Genomic DNA, 20,244 nt, shown 5'->3' on the forward strand with positions numbered 1-20,244 from the left:
CTTTATTCTCCTTTGAAACTCCTCCTCAGAAAGATCAGGAAAATTTCCTTTTCATGTTCAATGAAGTCATTTTCCATTTTTAATTAATTATAGTTAATTTAATTGCACATGGTAAAACTGTGGAACAACTGGACCTTCTACAGTTAGTCTTTCAGAAAGTACATCTTCCTGTTTATATTAAGATACACAGAAAATACTTTTTATGTTCCATGTGAACTTAAAAAGGAAACAGGGCCTTCTTGGTTATGGCAGAGTGGTTATAGAAGCTATCCCACCAGGACACTGAGTTCGCACCTACATTGATCTTATTTCAGTTCCACATTTTTGAATCTAGTCTCAGAGGTTATGGGTGCTCTATCACTGGAGGTTTTCAAGAAGAGATTGGACAACCACTTGTCTGCAATGGTCTAGGGCTCCTTCCAACTCTATTATTCTGTCTCTGCTTTTTATCTAGATTTTAAATGAGTTTTGATGGATAAGTAGATAGGTTGATAACATTAAGAAGATTTATGTAAATAAGCCAGAATCATCTGAAATTGGCTAATTTCCCCAGACCACAACTAAGGCAAACCATTGTTGTTCAATGGTACAGATAACAACAAATCTCAGTTAGCTGAAAATGAATACTGATCGATCTCCACTAGACTGATGTACAAAAAGACGAGAAGGAACTTTATGAATCCAAAGTTTACTTGTGCTACCTTTCTAGCATTATATTGAAAATACAGTCAGATTGTAAAATCAGTTGGGAGTAGTAGTTTAGTTAGGCCACCAAGTGCAGCATTGCTTATGAGGTAGAAAAAGGTTTGGAACATGAAAAATAATCAACACCAAATACTCTTATGGATACTTCCATTGCTCTTCATGATTTTTGCTCCCTTACGAATACTGAGGGTTTCAGTTCATTTTTACTCAAAGACCCAAACTTAATTGCTCAAAGCCATGCATTTGTATCAAACAGTGATTCTGGGAATTAAGTATGTAAGAGGCAACTACGGGACAGTGTTATCTCTTGTTGTAGATTTATTTATATATTCTATACCAGGGGTGTCAAACTCAATTTCATTGAGGGCCGCATCAGCATTGCGGTTGCCCTCAAGGGGCCAGGTGGGTATGGCCTGGGTGGGCGTGGCCTACTGGGTGGGTGTGGCCAGAGTGCGTATGGCCTACTGGGTGGGCGTGGCCAGCTCTACATCGTTCACATCAAGGGTGCCTATGGGGGCCTGGGCAGGAGTGGGAGAGATCTGAGGGTCTCTGGCAGAAGGAGGGTCTCTGGGCCAGGGCCAAGGCAGTGGGGGCCGTTTCCTCACTGTTTCTTCGCGGGCCACATGAAACCACTTCGTGGGCCGGATCCGACCCCCGGGCCTTGTGTTTGACATGTCTGTTCTATACCTTCTCTATAGAAATTGGTCAGAGTATTCTGTGATGAAATGGGGAAAAGGAATTAAAGGGGTACTTTAAATGAACATAATCAAGCTGCATAGATCCTTTTAACTGGTTTTTCATTTTTTTTTCTTTTTAATACCAGAGACCAACATTCTGAAGACAGTTTCTGTACTTTGTGCCGGTTTCACTTGGATAAGAAACTCAACAAGCATGTCTTCCCTTTCAGTTGGATTATTTACCAGAAAGGCCATTTTATTTAACTTCTTGGAAGAAAAATTGAATTTAATTTGTAGTGTAAGACGTTGCAACCAAAGATGCTTGCACTGAACTTTCCACATAAACCTAATAGTATTGCTTGAGGAAAAACTGCAGTGTAAATCTCTGAGACTTTCATATGACTATTGAAGTTCAGTCCATGTGCCTTCAGAGAAATGCTGAACCAAGAAAGAGAGCACTTATATTTTGAAAGCATGGAGTTCACATAGGTACCTATGTACATTTCAACAATAATTTTGTCTACAAGACTTTCAAATCCCAATGTAGATTTAAAAAACCCAAATAGTTCATTATTTATATAATTTTATATGAATAATTATATCTGGTAGGGTGCTATGTATAAGAAGAAAGTGAATGCAATCGGTGTGATGGTAATGTTGAGACAACAAAGATTTGTTTTGCAAAGACCACTTCCCTTTAACCAATGTTCACTCATAGTCATTCCAAGTGTTCCAAAGAGGTGGGTATCCAGTAGAAATATATTGTAAAATTTTGTATTGTTTCATTGATAACATAATCTGCTTAGAACAACTGTGATGAATGAAGCCATGCCTTATAGCTTGTAAACCATGGTTTATGGCTGAGAACATGTTATTTGTTCAATAAACCATGGTTAATTCAACTGTAGTCTAGCATGAAGCATGTCCTGTGTGAACACATCACAGCTTTGTATAAAGGCATTATAATATATATGTATAATTTTGTTTATTTCTTTCTTCTGGAATTCATGTTTATTATAGCTTTTGATCAATTGTTTAGAGAGTTTATCTTTATATAGTACTTGATCAGAACAATTTGCTTGCCTGACTAAAACAGCAAAACTCCAAGCTGCATCTAAAATGTAATTTCACACAATTGCTAGGATTTTTTTGCATATGTGTTTGAGTTCCAAACTAAGGGATGATGTAAGGGAACAATCAAACACATGTGTTGTTGTATGTGACAGAACAGCAATTTTATTCTAAATTCTCCCTTTCTTCCATATGCTACACCATTCTGGTTCTCTTAAACATCTGCCAAATTTCCATGTTATCCACAAACAGAATACCTACCAGGATAATAGGGTCATTTTACCCTGACACTTGTGAAGAGCAGGGATATAAAAAGTCTCTCATTCCTTTTTTGTTCACTCATTCTGAATGGTGCTGCACCTTTTCTACTTCTTTTGCACACAGTGTCAGTGAGAAATATCTCTCTCTGCTCATTTTGCCCAGTCACAATAGATAGTGAGATGGGTGGCATATAAACTTAATGAATAAACACATTTCAAACATGGCTCGTCCATGGTTTATATTTTCTACTTTGGTAATGATTAGTAAGGATCACTGCAAAATCTTGATAGGTCTATCCAGTGCTTGTTTTCTAAAAGAAAAAGGTGCCGGAACTCACACATGTCATACAACCCGCCTTGCCTACCCTACAAGGTTCCATTCAAAAAAGGTGCTGGAACTCCGTTCTGGGCATTCAATGACAAAAAAGCCCTGGGTCTACCTTCTTTCTATTAAGGATGGCTTGTCAACACTTGAATAGGGAAATGCCAAGTTTTCCCCTATTTTTCCTGCTTTGTTGAAACAAAATCCATTCTAGAAGGCACCTCAGAGTGCATACCTCTTCATGGACCTTTCCAACACAATTCAAACGGCATGGAGCATTTTTCTCTGGCCTGAACTGCTAATTTTAGAACTGTTAAGTAGGAATAGAAAAGTCCATCCTATGCACAAGATGAGAATCAAATTTGATTATATGCAATTTTTCTCATTCTCATCATCTCATTTGTTCATGTCAATCTACATAGAAAACAATATTTTTTTGAAAAAGAAAGTATCTTTAATGCAATTGAGTCAGAATATGTTTTGAAACTATATATAATACAATTTTCTCCTTTAAAAAACATAGTGAACATTTTTCCTAATTTATCATTTGTGAGCACAAACTGCACTCTGTTTTTAGTTTCCTACAGATCTGATGCTACGTTTTATTTTTTTATTTTGATTCATTAACTATATAGATTTTAAATATATATAGTATATAGCACATTAGTATAGATACAGGATAGAAGCCATTTCCTTTATCATTTCAGATGCTGTGTTTTTCTACTAATAAAAATCATAATCATAAGATTCTAAAGAGTAAGATAATTTTTCTAGCAAAGAAAATAGAGAACAAAAAGGACATAATTTTATTTGGAAATCTGTTTTATTTTCAGTGAAAATAATTGGACTTTATTATTAATAAAAAAAGGGTTGTGGGTTGTTGTTTTTTGTTCAGATGCCAAAATTGATCAGAAGTTTGCAGAATGTTGGTTCACAGCTACTGCCTTTATAAATTGTGTGAACAGGATTGCTTCTTCTGCATAAGAGCTGACTGTAATTCTGTAGGTTCTTTCCAGGAAGGGAATCATGGATTGAATTAAATAGGGCTTGCTTCAGCAAGAACAGATATTTTTCATAGATTATATTTTTAATAAATTATATTAAAGTGCAGTATAATTAAATAATGTTTTTCATAGTTAATTGTGATAAAATCAGAGTTTTTCCTAAACAGGACAATGGTTTAGGCATTACAAGTGAGGAGTGTTCTAAAACAGAATATCAATTAATGTTACAGATTTTTGCAAAATATTTTTTACAGCGTACTATTTTGTTTTCTTGATGTCAGTAATGAGGTAAACTAGGGACAGCTGTGAAGGTGGATAAAGAAAGGAATCCAGGACTATGCAATCCAAGCCCTGTTATTGAAACATCAATCTAAGCTAGCTGGTCTCAATCTGGTATTCTCTGCATGGTTTGGATTACATGAGACAGTACATGATAGGTATTTTATTAAAAAATGTACTAGAGGCATAGCTTGTCATGATTCTGATTTCCTATTCGCATTAGAATCCTGTACTTAGATTGTTACTGTATTGCATTGTATTAATTTTCTTTTCATTGCTGGTCAATAAACAGTTTTGATAAAGTGCACAGCATTTTTTATTTAGGCACCACTGATTATGATTTATTTGGAGCCTTTAAAACAAAACCTGGTGTGCATGGTAAGGATAACATCAGGCGTGTTAGCTATATTAGTTTTAGTGGCGCATGTCTAAAGGTAAAGGTAAAGGTTCCCCCGCACATGCGTGCTAGTCATTTCCGACTCTAGGGGCCGGTGCTCATCTCCGTTTCATAGCCGAAGAGCCAGCGTTTGTCCGAGGACGTCTCCGTGGTCATGTGGCCGGCATGACTAGACGCCAAAGGCGCACGGAACGCCAAAGACGCCAAAGGCGCACGGAACGCGCATGTCTAGGCACCACTAAAACTGATTCTAATTGGATAGTTCTAGTTTTTTTTAATTTTTTTTAATTTTAATTCCATTTATATCCCGCCCTTCTCCGAAGACTCAGGGCGGCTTACAAGCTTAGCAGTAGCCTTCATTCTATGTATATGCCTGCTTATTAGGGCTTTCACACACACCCCAAGCGGCATTATTACAAAGTCAGCTTAATTGCCCCCAACAATCTGGGTCCTAGTTGGCTTCCTCCCTAAGGAAAAGGTTTGTAACATAGGAACATACTTATTGGAAAGGCAAGGTTTAAACACAACATGTACAACAGACTTATGCTTCCATGTTTTATCTTTTAGAGTTACTTTACATGTACCTCTTCATTTCATCATTCCCCAGCAATTCTCTGAGGGTTGTTGTGAAGCAAGACTAGGGGAAGATTATGACATGTTGCAACACTGAGTGGTTGGACTACATGTTTTTCTGTTCATGTTTATTTTGGATTCTATAATGTGGACGTGGTGGCTCAGTGGGTTAGGACGCTGAGCTTGTCGATCAGAAGGTCGGCAGTTTGGCGGGTCGAATCCCGAGTTCCGCGTAACAGAGTGAGTGCCTGTTACTCGTCCCAGCTTCTGCCAACCTAGCAGTTCGAAAGCATGTAAAAAATGCAAGTAGAAAAATAGGGACCACTACGGTGGGAAGCTAACAGCGTTCCGTGCGCCTTTGGCGTCTAGTCATGCCAGCCACATGACCACGGAGACGTCCTTGGACAAATGCTGGCTCTTCGGCTTTGAAACGGAGATGAGCACCGGCCCCTAGAGTCGGAAACGACTAGCACGCATGTGCAGGGGAACCTTTACCTTTAATGTGGTTTAGTCAGGCATGATTGGTCCTTCCTTCCTTCTTTCCTTCCTTCCTTCCTTCCTTCCTTCCTTCCTTCCTTCCTTCCTTCCTCCCTCCCTCCCTCCCTCCCTCCCTTCCTTGTACATATATTTTGCCTTTCCTGCAGGAGCTCAAGCTGTGAGATAGATAATGGGGGTGGGGAGAAGAGTCTGGCCCAAAGTTACCCAGTGTTCTTTCATGGCTGAGGGTGAATTTGCATATAGATTTCTCTCTGGTCCTCAAATAACATACAGCACACTATCTCTGTAGCACTTGAATCACATTCACGCACTCCTTTGTGCATTTAGACAGAGGTCCCATTTGCCCAGGTGAACTTCACTCCAAGATAAGATTGTAAGAGAATTGCAATTTGAGGGCCTCTAAGCCTCTAGGGCTGGCAGAGCAAGCCTCTTGTTTTCTTGTACATCCTTTGTTTTTATTTTCCTTACGAGCATTTTAATTACTTGGGTCTTTTAACCTGGGATTGTGTTCACTCCCTTCTCTTTCCCTCTGCCTATCTCACATGTTCAGATTTTCCACTTTGAAGCAAAGTTTCCCATTAAGCAACTTTCATTTCCCTTTCCTTGGCCATTTCACGCCAGTAGCACTCACAGTTTGAATAGCAGGAAAGACTTGAAGAGTACAGCATAGCCATTCTGTCTTTGTGCCTTGCAACAGGGTATATAACCTCTGTTCCATTTCCCACAAGAAGATTTCATAATTTTAAAAAATTATGATTTTTTTTAGAAGCGTGCATTCTTCTGCTCATTAGGAAGAAGCACACTCAGGATTGTTAACAGCTTTTCAGTAAATTGAAAGTGTCCCACAGTTCAAGTCCCCCTCCATCCCCAGAGAATATAACTGATGTGTGCCTTTCAGGGTGGGGACCAACTGAAGTTTCAAGAACCAGGGGGTCTGCAAGAAGGGTGGTGGTCAAAAACACCCAGAATGATGGTCACAAATAGATGGCAGTTGAATCCCCATGCAAGGTTGTGGGTGCCATCTCTCCCTTTTCAACTCACCTTCCCTCCCCCAGATCTACCTGAAATAGGGAAAGTTATATTTCAAGCAGACTTTAGATGCAACAAGAGTTAAAGGGGGGGGGGAAATTAGCTGAGTTGTCAGTGCAATCAACCATTGCATCCTGGGAAAATCAGTTGCCAAAGAGCAGATCATGAATGTGAGTTCTCCCAACCAAAAAGGGCTTTTGCAAAGAGGAGGGGGCCCTCTACATTTTTTTTCTGTTGTTCCCTTTGGAATGATTTTCTAAGAGTGGCCAAAAGCCAAATAAGAAGGAATAAAAATTCTGGTTGGAATTTGGGGAATCAAGCTAGGAACTACATGAAATACAGACTTGATTAGATTTCATGAACAGTGAACCATACTAGGATGTTGTTCTCTCTGTGTTGCAGAGACCGCATGTATCAAGGAAGCTCATATGGTCATAGGAATCTAATAGGTCCACCCCCCAATCATTCAGGATTTCATAGGACAAACCCATTGCTCTGACTTTGAAAATAGTTTAGAATCCATTCAAATGCCAGGGTTTTTGTTCCTGGAGCAGCACATGAAAGGATAGACTGAATTTCATGCCATTGCTTTAAATCTCCTACTATCAGGCCTTTACAACTAAATGTCAGACTAACAAATGTGTTTAGACAATTGCATTTCCTGATACACATTAAATTTTACTCCATGCTGACAGAAGTTTCAGTAGAGAACAAGTCATGAATAATAAAATACCCTAAGCTTTTATTAGGCATCTTGGGACCACACTCATTATAATGCTTACTCGGCTCTTTATAAGTGGGTGAATTAAAATGACAACTGCTATCTTTATTAGCCCAAACTCTCAAGTACTGTTTTATAGTGTTAGTCTTCCATGAGCTGGTTTTAAGTCCCTGAAGCACATGACCTACTAGAATTTACTGGAAGAAAAACCCATTGTATGGGCAAAGGTATTTAAATTATGCTATTAGCTTGGAACTAAATGCACTCTAAAAATGACTAGGCCAAGAAATCTTGATTTTTTTTGACAAAAGCGTTTTTTGCTTAGAAAAGAGCAATAATTAAAATCATACCCTTGAACAACTCACTTGCAAATGTCTGCTTTACTATGTTGATGCTCACATCTTAAGCAACATTTTTCATGGGTTATGTTGAAAAAAATATTCTGTGCTTCTGGAATTAAATGCTATTTGTTGTGGGCTCTGTGCTTCACACATAGGAGTTTTGGGATTAGGAATTTTTTTTATTTTTTATTTATTTATTTTAATTCCATTTATATCCCGCCCTTCTCCGAAGACTCAGGGCGGCTTACAAGCCCTGTTCCAAATCTTTGGGAGCATAATTAATGACTCCCATCAGTCAGAGCTAATCTTGAGATTGAAAATTCTTCAAGATGCTTCTACATGTCTGGCAGGCTTGCTAATTAGGAGATCTCTATACTATATGCAATTATGCTGCCTGCAATTATTGCAGGTTCGCATCTCACCAGGCTCAAGGTTGACTCAGCCTTCCATCCTTCCGAGGTAGGTAAAATGAGGACCCAGATTGTTGGGGGCAATAAGCTGACTTTGTAATAATGCCGCTTGGGGTGGGGGCGAAAGCCCTAATAAGCAGGCATATACATAGAATGAAGGCTACTGCTAAGCTTGTAAGCTGCCCTGAGTCTTCGGAGAAGGGCGGGATATAAATGGGACTAAAATAAATTAAATAAATAAATATAAAAAATGTCATGATACTGCCTTTAAAAGAGGGTTGATTGGTAGAAACACACATTTCACCAAAGCCAGACAGGTTCAGAGCCAAAGTCATTTTTGCTTTATTGCTTTATTCAAAGAATGAATTTTGGTGCAGATTCTTCCAAACGAGGGACCGGGCTGGTACCATTGAGAAAGGACCTGAAGAACCTCTGTTTGGTCAGATAAGCCTGGCTGCCATCTCATCATTTGCATTAATCCATGTGCAGAAGACCAGGGGTGATGTTGGAGGAACAGTTTAGGCTGCTTGTCCCTGCTGTCAGTTTTGTTTTGTAGCAAGAAAAGTCTTCATCATGGTTCCATCCAAGCTGGGGATAAACAACATGGCAACTGCTTTAGGAAGAAGGTTACAGTTTATTGCAGAGGAAGGCCAGACAGACGGATACAGCAGAAAAAGGACTGATCACATGTAGGGAGTGGGTTTTATACCCCCTCAAGTCTTTTGTTTGGAGTTATTTCCTGTTTCAGGCTTTGTATTTCCTGTGTCACATATTCTGACCTGAATCTGGGTGTGCCTTTCTGGTATTCTTGATGGTTGTGGGTCAATTCTATTATGCGTTTCTATTATGCGTTCCTATTATGCGTTTCTAAAGCCACAGGAACCTTGGGGGGAAGTGATAATGCAATATTGGAATTCAACATTATGGAAGCACAAGCAATAGAATACAGCCAAACTAGAGTCTTGGACTTTAAAAGAGCTAATTTCAATAAACTTAGAGAGACCATGGGAAGAATTCCATGGATGAGAATCCTAAAGGGGAAAACAACTCAAGAAGCTTGGGAAATTTTGAAAAGTGAGATAATAAAGGCCCAGTCTAGCGCAATACCAACAAAGAAGAAAAATAGCAGCTTTCAAAAGAAATCAGCATGGCTGCATAAAGAACTCTCTGATAAACTGAAAGATAAAAGGGACAAGTATAAGAAGTGGAAAGAGGGGCACATAACTAAGGCAGAATATCAGCAAACAGCCCGTGCCTGCAAAGATGAAGTGAGGGAAGCTAAGGCTCAAAATGAACTAAGGCTTGTGACCAAAGTCAAAAATAACAAAAAAGCTTCTTTCAACATATAAGAAACAAGAAAAAAGTTAAGGAAATGATTGGTCCATTAGTGGGGGAAAGTGGCAAGAAGGTGACAAGCAACAGGGAGAAAGCAGAACTATTTAACTCATTTTTTGCATCTGGGAAAAAACAGCCCAACCTACCAAAACCAGTGCCATAAAAAACAGAATAGAAATGCAAGTTAAGATAGGCAAGAAAATGGAAAGTGAGCACCTGTCCAGCCTAGACAAGTTCAAATCACCGGGACCAGATGGATTACACCCCAAGGTACTCAAGGAACTGGCAGACGTGATCTCAGAATTACTGAACTATATTTTTCAAAGATCCTGGAGCACTGGGGAACTACCAGAGGACTGGAAGAGAGCTGATGTAGTTCCCATCTTCAAAAAAGGGGAAAAATAGATCCAGGAAACTACAAACCTATCAGCCTGACCTCAATACCTGGGAAGATTCTGGAAAAGATAATCAAACAACAAATCAGCGAACACCTTGATGCGAACAAAGTTATCACTAAAAGCCAACATGGGTTTGTCAAAAACAGATCATGCCAGACAAATCTTATTGCATTCTTTGACCAAGTGACAAAACTAGTGGACCAGAGGAATGCTGTAGATATAATTTACTTGGACTTCAGTAAGGCATTTGATAAAGTAGATCACAACCTACTACTTGATAAGATAGAAAAATGTGGGTTAGATAGCATCACCACCAGATGGATTCGTAGCTGGCTGACAGGCCGTACTCAGCGTGTGGTCCTCAATGGAACTGCATCTACATGGAAGGAAGTGTGTAGTGGGGTGCCCCAGGGCTCTGTTCTGGGCCCAGTGCTCTTCAACATCTTCATCAACGATTTGGATGAGGGGATAGATAGGGAACTCATCAAATTTGCAGATGACACCAAGCTGGCAGGAATAGCCAATACTCCAGAAGATAGGCTTAAGATACAGGAGGAGCTGGACAGACTCAAACACTGGGTGCTATCTAACAAAATGAAATTCAATTGTGAAAAAAGTAAGGTTCTACATTTAGGCAGGAAAAATCAAATGCACAGGTATAGTAGGTGGTACCTTGCTTGATAGCAGTAACTGTGAGAGAGATCTCGGAGTCCTAGGGGACAATCACTTCAAAATGAGCCAGCAGTGTGCTGCAGCTGCCAAAAAAGCCAACACAGTGCTAGGCTGCATTAACAGAGGGATAGAATCAAGATCACGTGAAGTACTAATACCACTTTACAATGCCTTGGTAAGGCCACATCTGGAATACTGCATCCAGTTTCGGTCACCACGATGTAAAAAAGATGTCGAGACTCTAGAAAGAGTACAGAGAAGAGCAACAAAGATGATTGGGGGACTGAAGGCTAAAACATATAGGGCACGGTTGCTGGAATTGGGTATGTGTAGTTTAATGAAGAGAAGGGTGAGGGGTGACATAATAGCAGTGTTCCAATATCTCAGGGGCTGCCACAAAGAAGAGGAAGCCAAGCTATTCTCCAAAGCACCTGAAAGCAGGACAAGAAGCAACGGATGGAAACTAGTCAAGGAGAGAAGCAACCTAGAACTAAGGAGAAACTTCCTGACAGTTAGAACAACTAACCAGTAGAACAACCTGCCTCCAGAAGTGGTGAATACTCCAACACTGGAAGTTTTTAAGAAGAGACTGGATAGCCATTTGTCTGAAATGGTATAGGGTTTCCTGCCTTAGCAGGGGGTTGGACTAGATGACCTCCAAGGTCCCTTCCAACTTCTTCTTCTTCTTCTTCTTCTTCTTCTTCTTCTTCTTCTTCTTCTTCTTCTTCTTCTTCTTCTTCTTCTTCTTCTTCTTCTTCTTCTTCTTCTTCTTCTTCTTCTTCTTCTTCTTCTTCTTCTTCTTCTTCTTCTTCTTCTTCTTCTTCTTCTTCTTCTTCTTCTTCTTCTTCTGATGTCCAAGGGTCATATCCTGCTTTCCTGGGGCTGAGGTATGTAGATTTTAGGCCTTTGTCTTCCTAAGCTTCTAGCTCCCAGCTTCTTGATGGCTTACATTTGCATATCTATAGAACTGGTTTTCTGCTTGGGGGAAGGAGACCTGGGCTATTAAGAAGAGTGGGCATGTTTTTCTGGTTCTTCAATATCTTTTTAGGAAATATATTTTTCTGCCCTTTTAATATTTCCTTCCCTCAGTTTGAAGCAGGAGAAATTTAGCAGTATTACAAAAAAAGAGGAGGGAAATACCTATCCAATCCTTTCTTAGGAACCTCCAGTGGTGGAGCACCCACAATTTATGGAGGCAAGACGTTCCACTGATTAATTATTCTCACTGTCAGGAAATTTTTCCTTAGTTCTAGGTTGGTTCTCTGCTTGATTAGTTTCCATCCATTGCTTCTTGTCCTTCCCTAAGGTGCTTTGGAGAATAAGTTGACCCTCTCTTCTGATTGACAGCCCCTCAAATATTTGAAGACTGCTTTCAAGTCACCCTAGTCCTTCTCTTTGTTAGTCTAGACCAGGGATCAGCAACCTGAAACAGTGAAAGAGCCACTCGGAACCGGTTCCCTCACAAAAGGAAAAACTGGGAGCCGCAAAAAATGTGTGCACATGAGCGTACATGTGCGCATGCTCAGAACAGGGTTTGACTGAAGAGTGGAGCCAAGGTGAGATATGCACCTACCCTGCATATTTGAATTGATTAGTTGAACTTTTTTAGTCCCACTTTTTTTTTTGGACTGCACATGTCAGAGGACTGGGAGCTGCAGGAGACGGCTGAAAGAACCGCATGCGGCTCCAGAGCCACGGGTTGCAGACCTGTGGTCTAGACATATCTATTCCCACAACTGCTCATCATGTATTAGCTCCAGTCCCCAATCATCTTAGTTGCTCCTCTCTGCACTCATTTTAGTCTTAACAAATGTTTTATATCGTGCTGGCCAAAATTGGACAAAATATTCCAAATGTGGTTTTACCAAACCACTATAAAGCAGTACTAACACTTCACATGACTTTGATACTATCCCTCTGTTTATGCAGCCTAAGACTGCATTTTTGGCAGCTGCAGCAAAGTGCTGGCTTATATTTAAGTGGTTGCCCCTTAGGACTCATAGATCCCTATCATAGTTACTGCTGTTGAGCCACATACCACCTATTCTATACTGTGCATTTGGTTTTTTACTTTTTTACCACTGAATTGCATTCAATTAAGACCTTCAGTTTCTTCATCAGGACCTTTTATCACCTAAGCTTCGGTGCCCCATGATGTTCTTCCTAAATGAAAAGGTAAAGGTAAAGGTTCCCCTGCACATGCGTGCTAGTTGTTTCCAACTCTAGGGGCCAGTGCTCATCTCCGTTTCAAAGCCGAAGAGCCAGCGCTTGTCCGAGGACGTCTCCGTGGTCATGTGGCCGGCATGACTAGATGCCAAAGGCACACAGAACGCTGTTACCTTCCCACCGTACTGGTCCCTATTTTTCTACTTGCATTTTTTACGTGCTTTCGAACTGCTAGTTTGGCAGAAGCTGGGACGAGTAACAGGCGCTCACTCTGCTATGCGGCACTCGGGATTCGACCCGCCAAACTGCCAATCTTCTGATCGACCAGCTCAGCGTCCCAATCCACTGAGCCACCGCGTCCCTTTCTTCCTAAATACAGAGTCATAAATTTAGGGACCTCTCAGCTGCTGAAAAGTATTGTTTCTGTTCCTAAGGTTCAGATCAAAGACACTTAAGAGAGTCATGCTTAGCCATAAATTTTTGTGAAGTCATTGTGTACAGTGATGTCAACATATACTTCATGTTATTGTGCTTATCAGGAAAAAAAATGGAAGAAATGTCTCAAAAGCTCTAGCTGTCTCTATCAAATAACCCACTGGATTATCTTGCTTCATACATATTTTCTAGAGAATAAGCCACAAACCACAGTGACATGTTCACTTCCTCAAAAAGCCAGCAAGTTCATACAGCATTCCTCCAAAGTCTTTTATATTTTTTGCAAGATGTATCTTTTATATTGTTTTTATATTTTAAAAAGAAGATAACAGGCAGACCTGCGTTTGCCAGTTGGGACTATCCGGCAGTTGTCAATTGTGAAAGTTTCAGAAGAAAACTCTTCTAAGGAGGCAATTGCAGCTAATATGAAAATAGTGCTCCTTTCCACAATGGATGGGCTCTTATTTACCTTTGCAAGAATTAGAGCCCAGATAGTAATTGTCATCTTGCTGTTGTGCTCAGTTGACAATATCAAAGTGAAAGAAATGAAGAGGGCAACGTGAGGACTTTGTGTATCCGTGGTAGGTAGATAGGTAGATGATACATAGATGATGATAGATAGATAACAGGGATAGATAGATAGATAGCTAGATGAAAAGCAATACATAGATGATACAGTACATAGATATTTTCATCAGAACTATATTGAATGCCTCTGAAATTTACTGACTGGTCTTGGCTCTTATTCATTCGACAGTATTGAAACACATTGCATGAAGGATTGATCTAACTCAATAGTCAAGATTCCGGCAATTAAACAACCATGTATGTCAGGCCCATGCAAACATATATGAGCTGCCAGTCTTGTGGAACCCATTGGCATCACCTCAACAAATCCGTCTCCAGTGCTTGGTATATTTTGCTGCCATGACTCTCTGAAAGGACATATTGTGACGACCTTCAGGCCTCACCAACACCACCAGCACCACTTCACTGATGCCCTTCTGCTACTTGCCAAACAGCTGATTGATATTCTTTGTGGCCAGCTATTATTTTTAATTTATCAATGCCCCCCCCCCGCTTTATAACCCCTGTTCTTGAGATACACTGTAGTCAAACATTATCTGAAGGACAGTGTTCATTGTGGGATTGTATTTGTGTTGCCTTTCCATCTAAAACCTTTTATTTCTAGGTCACTCCCTTGTGGGAGTTGCAGTACAGTTGGCCTCCCAAATAACAGTTCTCTTATTTCAGTTCTCCAATAAAACACAAAAAATGAGCTAATGGCTTTTCTGTTAAAGAAGTGTCACGAGATTGTGTTTAATTTGGTTTTAAAATTTTAATTTTATACACACATAATTTTTAATTACATACAACCAGGTACATTAAACACTCATTATAAATAAGAATGGAAGTATTTTATGCATGTTACAGCCTGAGAAAAACTTTCCCCTGAAACTGTATTGATACTGGACATTTATTGAGAAGAACCTTGTATGTACATTTATTTTAACAGGCACATTTCGTTTTTAATTTTTGTTGTTTCTATTTTACTTCATTTGGTCTTTCCCCCTTCCATTTATAGATTGAAAGGAAAATAAATAATAATATAACAAAAACAAAGTTCCCAAATCCAATGCTGATTGACACCCACTCAATACGTATTTATGTAAATTTATTTATTTATTTATGTGGCTTCCTTGTTATAAAATCCTGGGAATCAGGGCATAAAAAAGTAAAAGGCTGCCTTTAATGCAACATATTCCTATTACCTATTTTAAAACTGAATCTCTCCTGTAACCAACCCATTACGTTTTAACATTTTACCTGATTCACTGAGATGGAGACTCTAAAGGGGAAAAAGAGCAATTTTGCAAATTTCAAAGACTACTACAATATTTATTGGCTGGACTTTGAAAGGCTAACATCAGTTTTCCCATTCAAATCCAGAACACCACAGAGCCCTAATAGATATCTATTCTTTTATTGCAAAATCATCCTTGTAGACCAATTGGAAACCTCTTTTCATCTTAGAATTGTCATCTCTTTTAGCATATCTCTCATTAACATTTGTTAAATCTATAGCAGCAGTTTCCAACATTTGTTTTTTTAATGCAAATGAATATATTCTCATCAAAGTATTTGAAAACCACACTGGGTCATCAGGTCAGCCCCTGTGAGCAGCAGCTTTTCTTCTCTCCCTCAAAACTGTATCCCTAAACCACATTTAAAAGATAATTTTAAAAAATGACAAAAACATCTAATGCTGCATGACTATCACCTGAAATATGGTAAAAAAATATGGAACAAACGGGTTTCAAGATACCATGTACATTATATTTATGTGGACTGAATGGGGGGGGGGGAATTGGAATTAGTCCAAAAACATTTTAAGGCCAACATTGGATTATTTGCATATTTAAGCTAAACATAGAGCAATTTCCACAACATATTGCGCAGCTATCTTATTTACTCTTATTTATGAGCAGTATTCAGGCAGTATAGGGAATATGGCTGGCATCATCAGCAGATACGATATCAAGCCACCTGAAAGGTACTGTTTTTTTTCTTTTTCAAAACAGATGGATCACTTCTAAGAGTCTTCTATGCCTAAGCCAAATTAGACATAACAATGCATGGCACTGAAATAGTGCGTTCAAATAAACCTTATTCAATAAGTAAATAGAAGTGGCCAGGATATTAGGGCTATGCAATGGTCCAGTCTGTATTGGAAGAAAAATATTGGAAAGGACAGCAGTACCAAACACAGTTCTTACCTGTGATTCATTAAAGCACAGACACAGCTGTGTTCACAAATCACTGCCAGCTTCCTGCATATTTTGAAGCAGCTCTTTCAAATCAGATCCAATTGATACAACAGTGTTTTCTTCTATTGTCCAGAATGCTTTTAATTGCTTAAACCTTTTTTTGCCCTTTCTGGGCAGATGAACACACTTTAAATAAAACAGTCTCGTGTTTTGGTTTCAGCACCAACCACAAAGTTTTACTTTTTAAAATGTTTAAAATACACTTTAACAATGTCAGCTTTTAACTTCCAACTTTTAATTTAAAGCTTCCAACCAGATGCCAGCTTCTTGTTTATTATTTAATTTAAAGAATCTAAAAAAATAATAATCATAAGGTGAAGTATGAGGCTCTAAGGGCATTGTCAGTGGTGGGAGTGAAGGCTATAGGCATGTGAACTATTCCTGGAAAATAGGGATGAACCCCTCCCAATCTTATTGTTAAATAATAAAATAACAAATTAGATATTTTTCTAATCACCGAAAGAAAAAATTCTGGACCTCTTTGGTCTAATGTTATTGCCTCCTAAGAATTTCTTTAAGGGTAATGGAAAATGTCTGGGCATTTCTTGTTTCACATTGGACCAGTAACATAATGACATTCATTATGCAGCTAAGCGACATCCTCAGTGCTAGTAAATGTGGCATTTGCTTCCTTTGGGGTATTTTAATCAAATTTTTGGAAGCCAGAATAGGAGATTAATGATGCCATTTCAGGGTAGAATACAACCTGAACTTGGCTCTTCCATCATCAAATGTAATATTAGGAATACCTTTGTGGTGCAGATGCTATCAGGATCTCATTAAACATCATCCAAAGAAGAGGAACTATGTATAGAAATAACATGTTAAATAAACTTTAATGTCATGTGTATATGGACTGTATATAACTGAGCACCAGAATATTCTAGACGGGATTTTTTTTTTTACCAATAGAGAATATTTGTAGTAGCTCAGGGTTGAAATGAGTGCTCTTTGAGCTTGTTTTCTCGCAAACATTTCATTACCCAAACTAGGTAACATCATCAGTGCTTGACTGTCTGTTGATGTTACCTAGTTTAGATAATGAAATGTCTGAAAGAAAACAACCAACTCAGAGAACACCAAGGACTCCTCATGGGATGTTTTTCTCTTTACCCTGTGGATAACTGGACTATTACTTTTTTGAATATTGGCTAAAGTGAGAGGATAGGCATGTTATTATTTTAAAAGCTATGTGAATGATGGTCTGTACATTTTAAGGTTTCTTTTTATAGAGTTGGTCATATAACCAGCCTACAAGTTCAAAAATACTTTTATACTCACTGACTCAAGGCCTCTTATGGATTTTTTTGCATAAAAATTGAAAACAACAACAACTTGGACTTATGGTGTTGATTAGACAGAAAAGATTATAAAAAGAAGAAGAATATGATGAAGTTAAAATATATTTGTACTCATAACTGCTATGAAGAATGTTGAAAGCTGCCTCCTTATATCTTTTTTCTTTCTTACATCTTTTGCTTTTCTTTGATTAGTAGCTTTTTTCTTTTTCCCCCTTTTTTCTATTAGTTTGTGTTAGATGTTACTTTCTGGTTTAAAAGTTTTAATAAAGTACATATTAAAAGCTTTTTAAATTTGACTGGACGAATAATTTAAGCTTCAAAATTGAATTTTAGTTTGAGCTTTGATGCTACAAAGGGTTCCATAAATTTTCACGTGTATAATTCATGTGTCAACGCTGCAAGGAACTTGGCTGGAGCCATTTTTGCTTCGTTTTCGATTGCCACAGTAATGGGAGGGGGTGAATGAGTGGTTCTAAAGTTAGACTAAACAATAAATTGTCCTGTGGGAACTAAGGTCGTTGCTGCCTGGGTTTTGGCCGGCTGAGCTTTCCGTTAGAAAGCCCGCCAAAGTAGTTTATTGGGGAATGTAATTTATGACATAGCAATGGTGTGGGAAGTCCAACTTTATAACATTGTAACCTTTGGTTTCACTTTTGACTGTACCGATACTTTGTAGCCAATAAATATGTTCTTTAAGGAAACCTCTTGCCTTGGAATTCTGTTTTTACTGGTCTCATCTATCGGAACCATGACATCATGCTTCTACTACAACCAACTTTGAAACCAAAACAAGCTGTATTTCTTTTCTAAATCAAGCCCGTACTTTAAAATGGCAATTGGCCAGAGATCATTATTCTTTTAAAATTGATGGGGTCCGACTGAGCAGTGCTACAGCATTCTTTCTCCTATTATGCAGAAAATAAGTAGCTGACACATCAGTTTTTAAGAATCCTGCACATGAATGCAAAGTTAGTCATGTGTCTCCTGCAGTGCTCTCTCCCCATCCTGTGGTGACTCAAGGAAATACATTAGGAGGTTTCTTGCCAGGTACAATTTTTTAGCTATGAGGATAGGAAGAAAAGGTTTTAAAGGGCTAAACAACTCACCCAGAACAAGAGGCACATGCAAAACACAACAGGATAACTGATGAAGGTATAGCGCAAGCATCTTCAATCACCACTATAGCATCATTTTATTTTATTTTCTCTTCAGAAAGTGCCTCTAAAATTGTGAATAGTCAAATTCCATGACTAAACCAGTTTCTGTTGTTTTGGCAAGGAAGCACAATCTATTTCAAGTCCAGGAGAGAAGAGCATCGGGGTTCCTCTCTTTGGCTATGGCTATGCAATGAATGTATGCATTCACTGACATTTTTAATTAAACTGTAGCTTGTGATTGCATTTTGAACCTGCCCAGCTAGATGGCTGATCTCACAACATGCTTAAAAAGACTAGAACTGGATAGTTCTTGGATGTCAGATTAGCAAGAAAGTCCAGGATTGTTACCAGACTGAGAAATTTACAAATTATGCCGGAATAAAACATCAGCAAAAAAATATCTGTCTTGTTGCCAAGAAAAAAAAAAGAGTCCATAAGGTTGAATTCAGTTCAACTTTCAGTTCAAAAACAAGCCAACTTTAAGCTGTGACAATAACATGTGGGCAAGTGAAAATATGAAACTAAAAGCTTGACACACTCCACATGGCCATGCCAGAAATGGAGAGGTGTATGGGACCCCAACATTTGAATATATAACGACACTAAGCGATAGTTCAACATTTCACCTGAACCAGGCCTCTGCTCGATCACCAAACAATGAAAAGTCTTTTGGTCATATAAAGACTAAGACTGTGTTTAGATGTGAATCTTTTGCATACTGTTGCTTTTCAACATTGCTGCTGTTGCTTGAAAATCTGCAGTGCAGTTCCTGTTCAATTCATTTCCAGTGAATGGTTACTGGAAAGAAGTTTACTGTAAAACAACTTCCTTCTGTGTGCAGACTAGAGTGGAATATACTCCAGCTCCTACCTGCTATTTCTGTTCATTTCAACCCTCTTTTTCACCCTTCTGTTTCTTCTTCAGTTCTCCAAAGAAAGTAGCCTTCATGATCAGGCACGCAAGTGTTTTATACAATTGTGCAGCACCTTTTCCTTCTTTAAAAAAGTGGATCTGAGGAATTTTAAAATACCGTATATACTTGAGTATAAGCCGACTCGAGTATAAGCCGAGACCCCCAATTTCACCCCCAAAAACTGGAAAAAGTTGGTGACTTGAGTATAAGCCGATCCGCCGTTCTGCAAGCCTCCGCCGCCGGCTGCTTCGTTCCGCAGCGGAAAGAAGCAGGCAGGCTGCTTCGTTCCGCAGTGGAAAGAAGCAGCCTGCTTCGTTCAGGCTGCTTCGTTCCACAGCGGAAAGAAGCAGGCAGGCAGGGGGCGGAGGAACGGAGACCCGGCGACGTTTGGGGAGGTTTGGGCGCCTCTCCAAATATCCCCAAACGTCGCCGGGTCTCCGTTCCTCTGTGCCCTGCCTGCCTGCTTCTTTCCACAGCGGAAAGAAGCAGGCAGGCAGGGGGCGGAGGAACGGAGACCCGGCGACGTTTGGGGAGGTTTGGGCGCCTCTCCAAATATCCTCTGTGCCCTGCCTGCCTGCTTCTTTCCACAGCGGAAAGAAGCAGGCAGGCAGGGGGCGGAGGAACGGAGACCCGGCGACGTTTGGGGATATTTGGAGAGGCGCCCAAACCTCCCCAAACGTCGCCGGGTCTCCGTTCCTCCGCCCCCTGCCTGCCTGCTTCTTTCCGCTGTGGAAAGAAGCAGGCAGGCAGGG

The 20,244-nt window shown here is 39.5% G+C and overlaps 2 protein-coding genes across 4 annotated transcripts in view; one reads left to right on the plus strand and one right to left on the minus strand.

The window, feature by feature from the left end:
* Positions 1-4,614, plus strand: part of NINJ1 (ninjurin 1) — a 39,901-nt gene extending 35,287 nt beyond the window's left edge. For both annotated transcript variants that reach the window (XM_081318637.1, XM_081318636.1), the window contains one exon: positions 1,529-4,614. Coding sequence is in view for 1 of the 2 variants with exons in the window: in XM_081318636.1 (XP_081174762.1) it covers positions 1,529-1,713 (185 nt within the window). In the remaining variant the exon portion in view is untranslated. The remainder of the gene's footprint in view (positions 1-1,528) is intronic.
* Positions 4,615-8,640: 4,026 nt separating this feature from the next.
* Positions 8,641-20,244, minus strand: part of CARD19 (caspase recruitment domain family member 19) — a 51,916-nt gene continuing 40,312 nt past the window's right edge. The window contains exon 7 of one of the 2 annotated variants that reach the window (XM_081318634.1): positions 8,641-8,875. In XM_081318634.1, coding sequence (XP_081174760.1) covers positions 8,827-8,875 — 49 coding nt within the window. In that variant the 3' untranslated portion in view covers positions 8,641-8,826. Of the gene's footprint in view, positions 8,876-14,559; positions 18,484-20,244 lie in introns of those variants that run through there. The other variant, XM_081318635.1, reaches the window with a different exon arrangement.

The sequence above is a fragment of the Vipera berus genome, assembly GCF_964194415.1.
Source record: "Vipera berus genome assembly, chromosome: 2".
NCBI classification, from domain to species: domain Eukaryota; kingdom Metazoa; phylum Chordata; class Lepidosauria; order Squamata; family Viperidae; genus Vipera; species Vipera berus.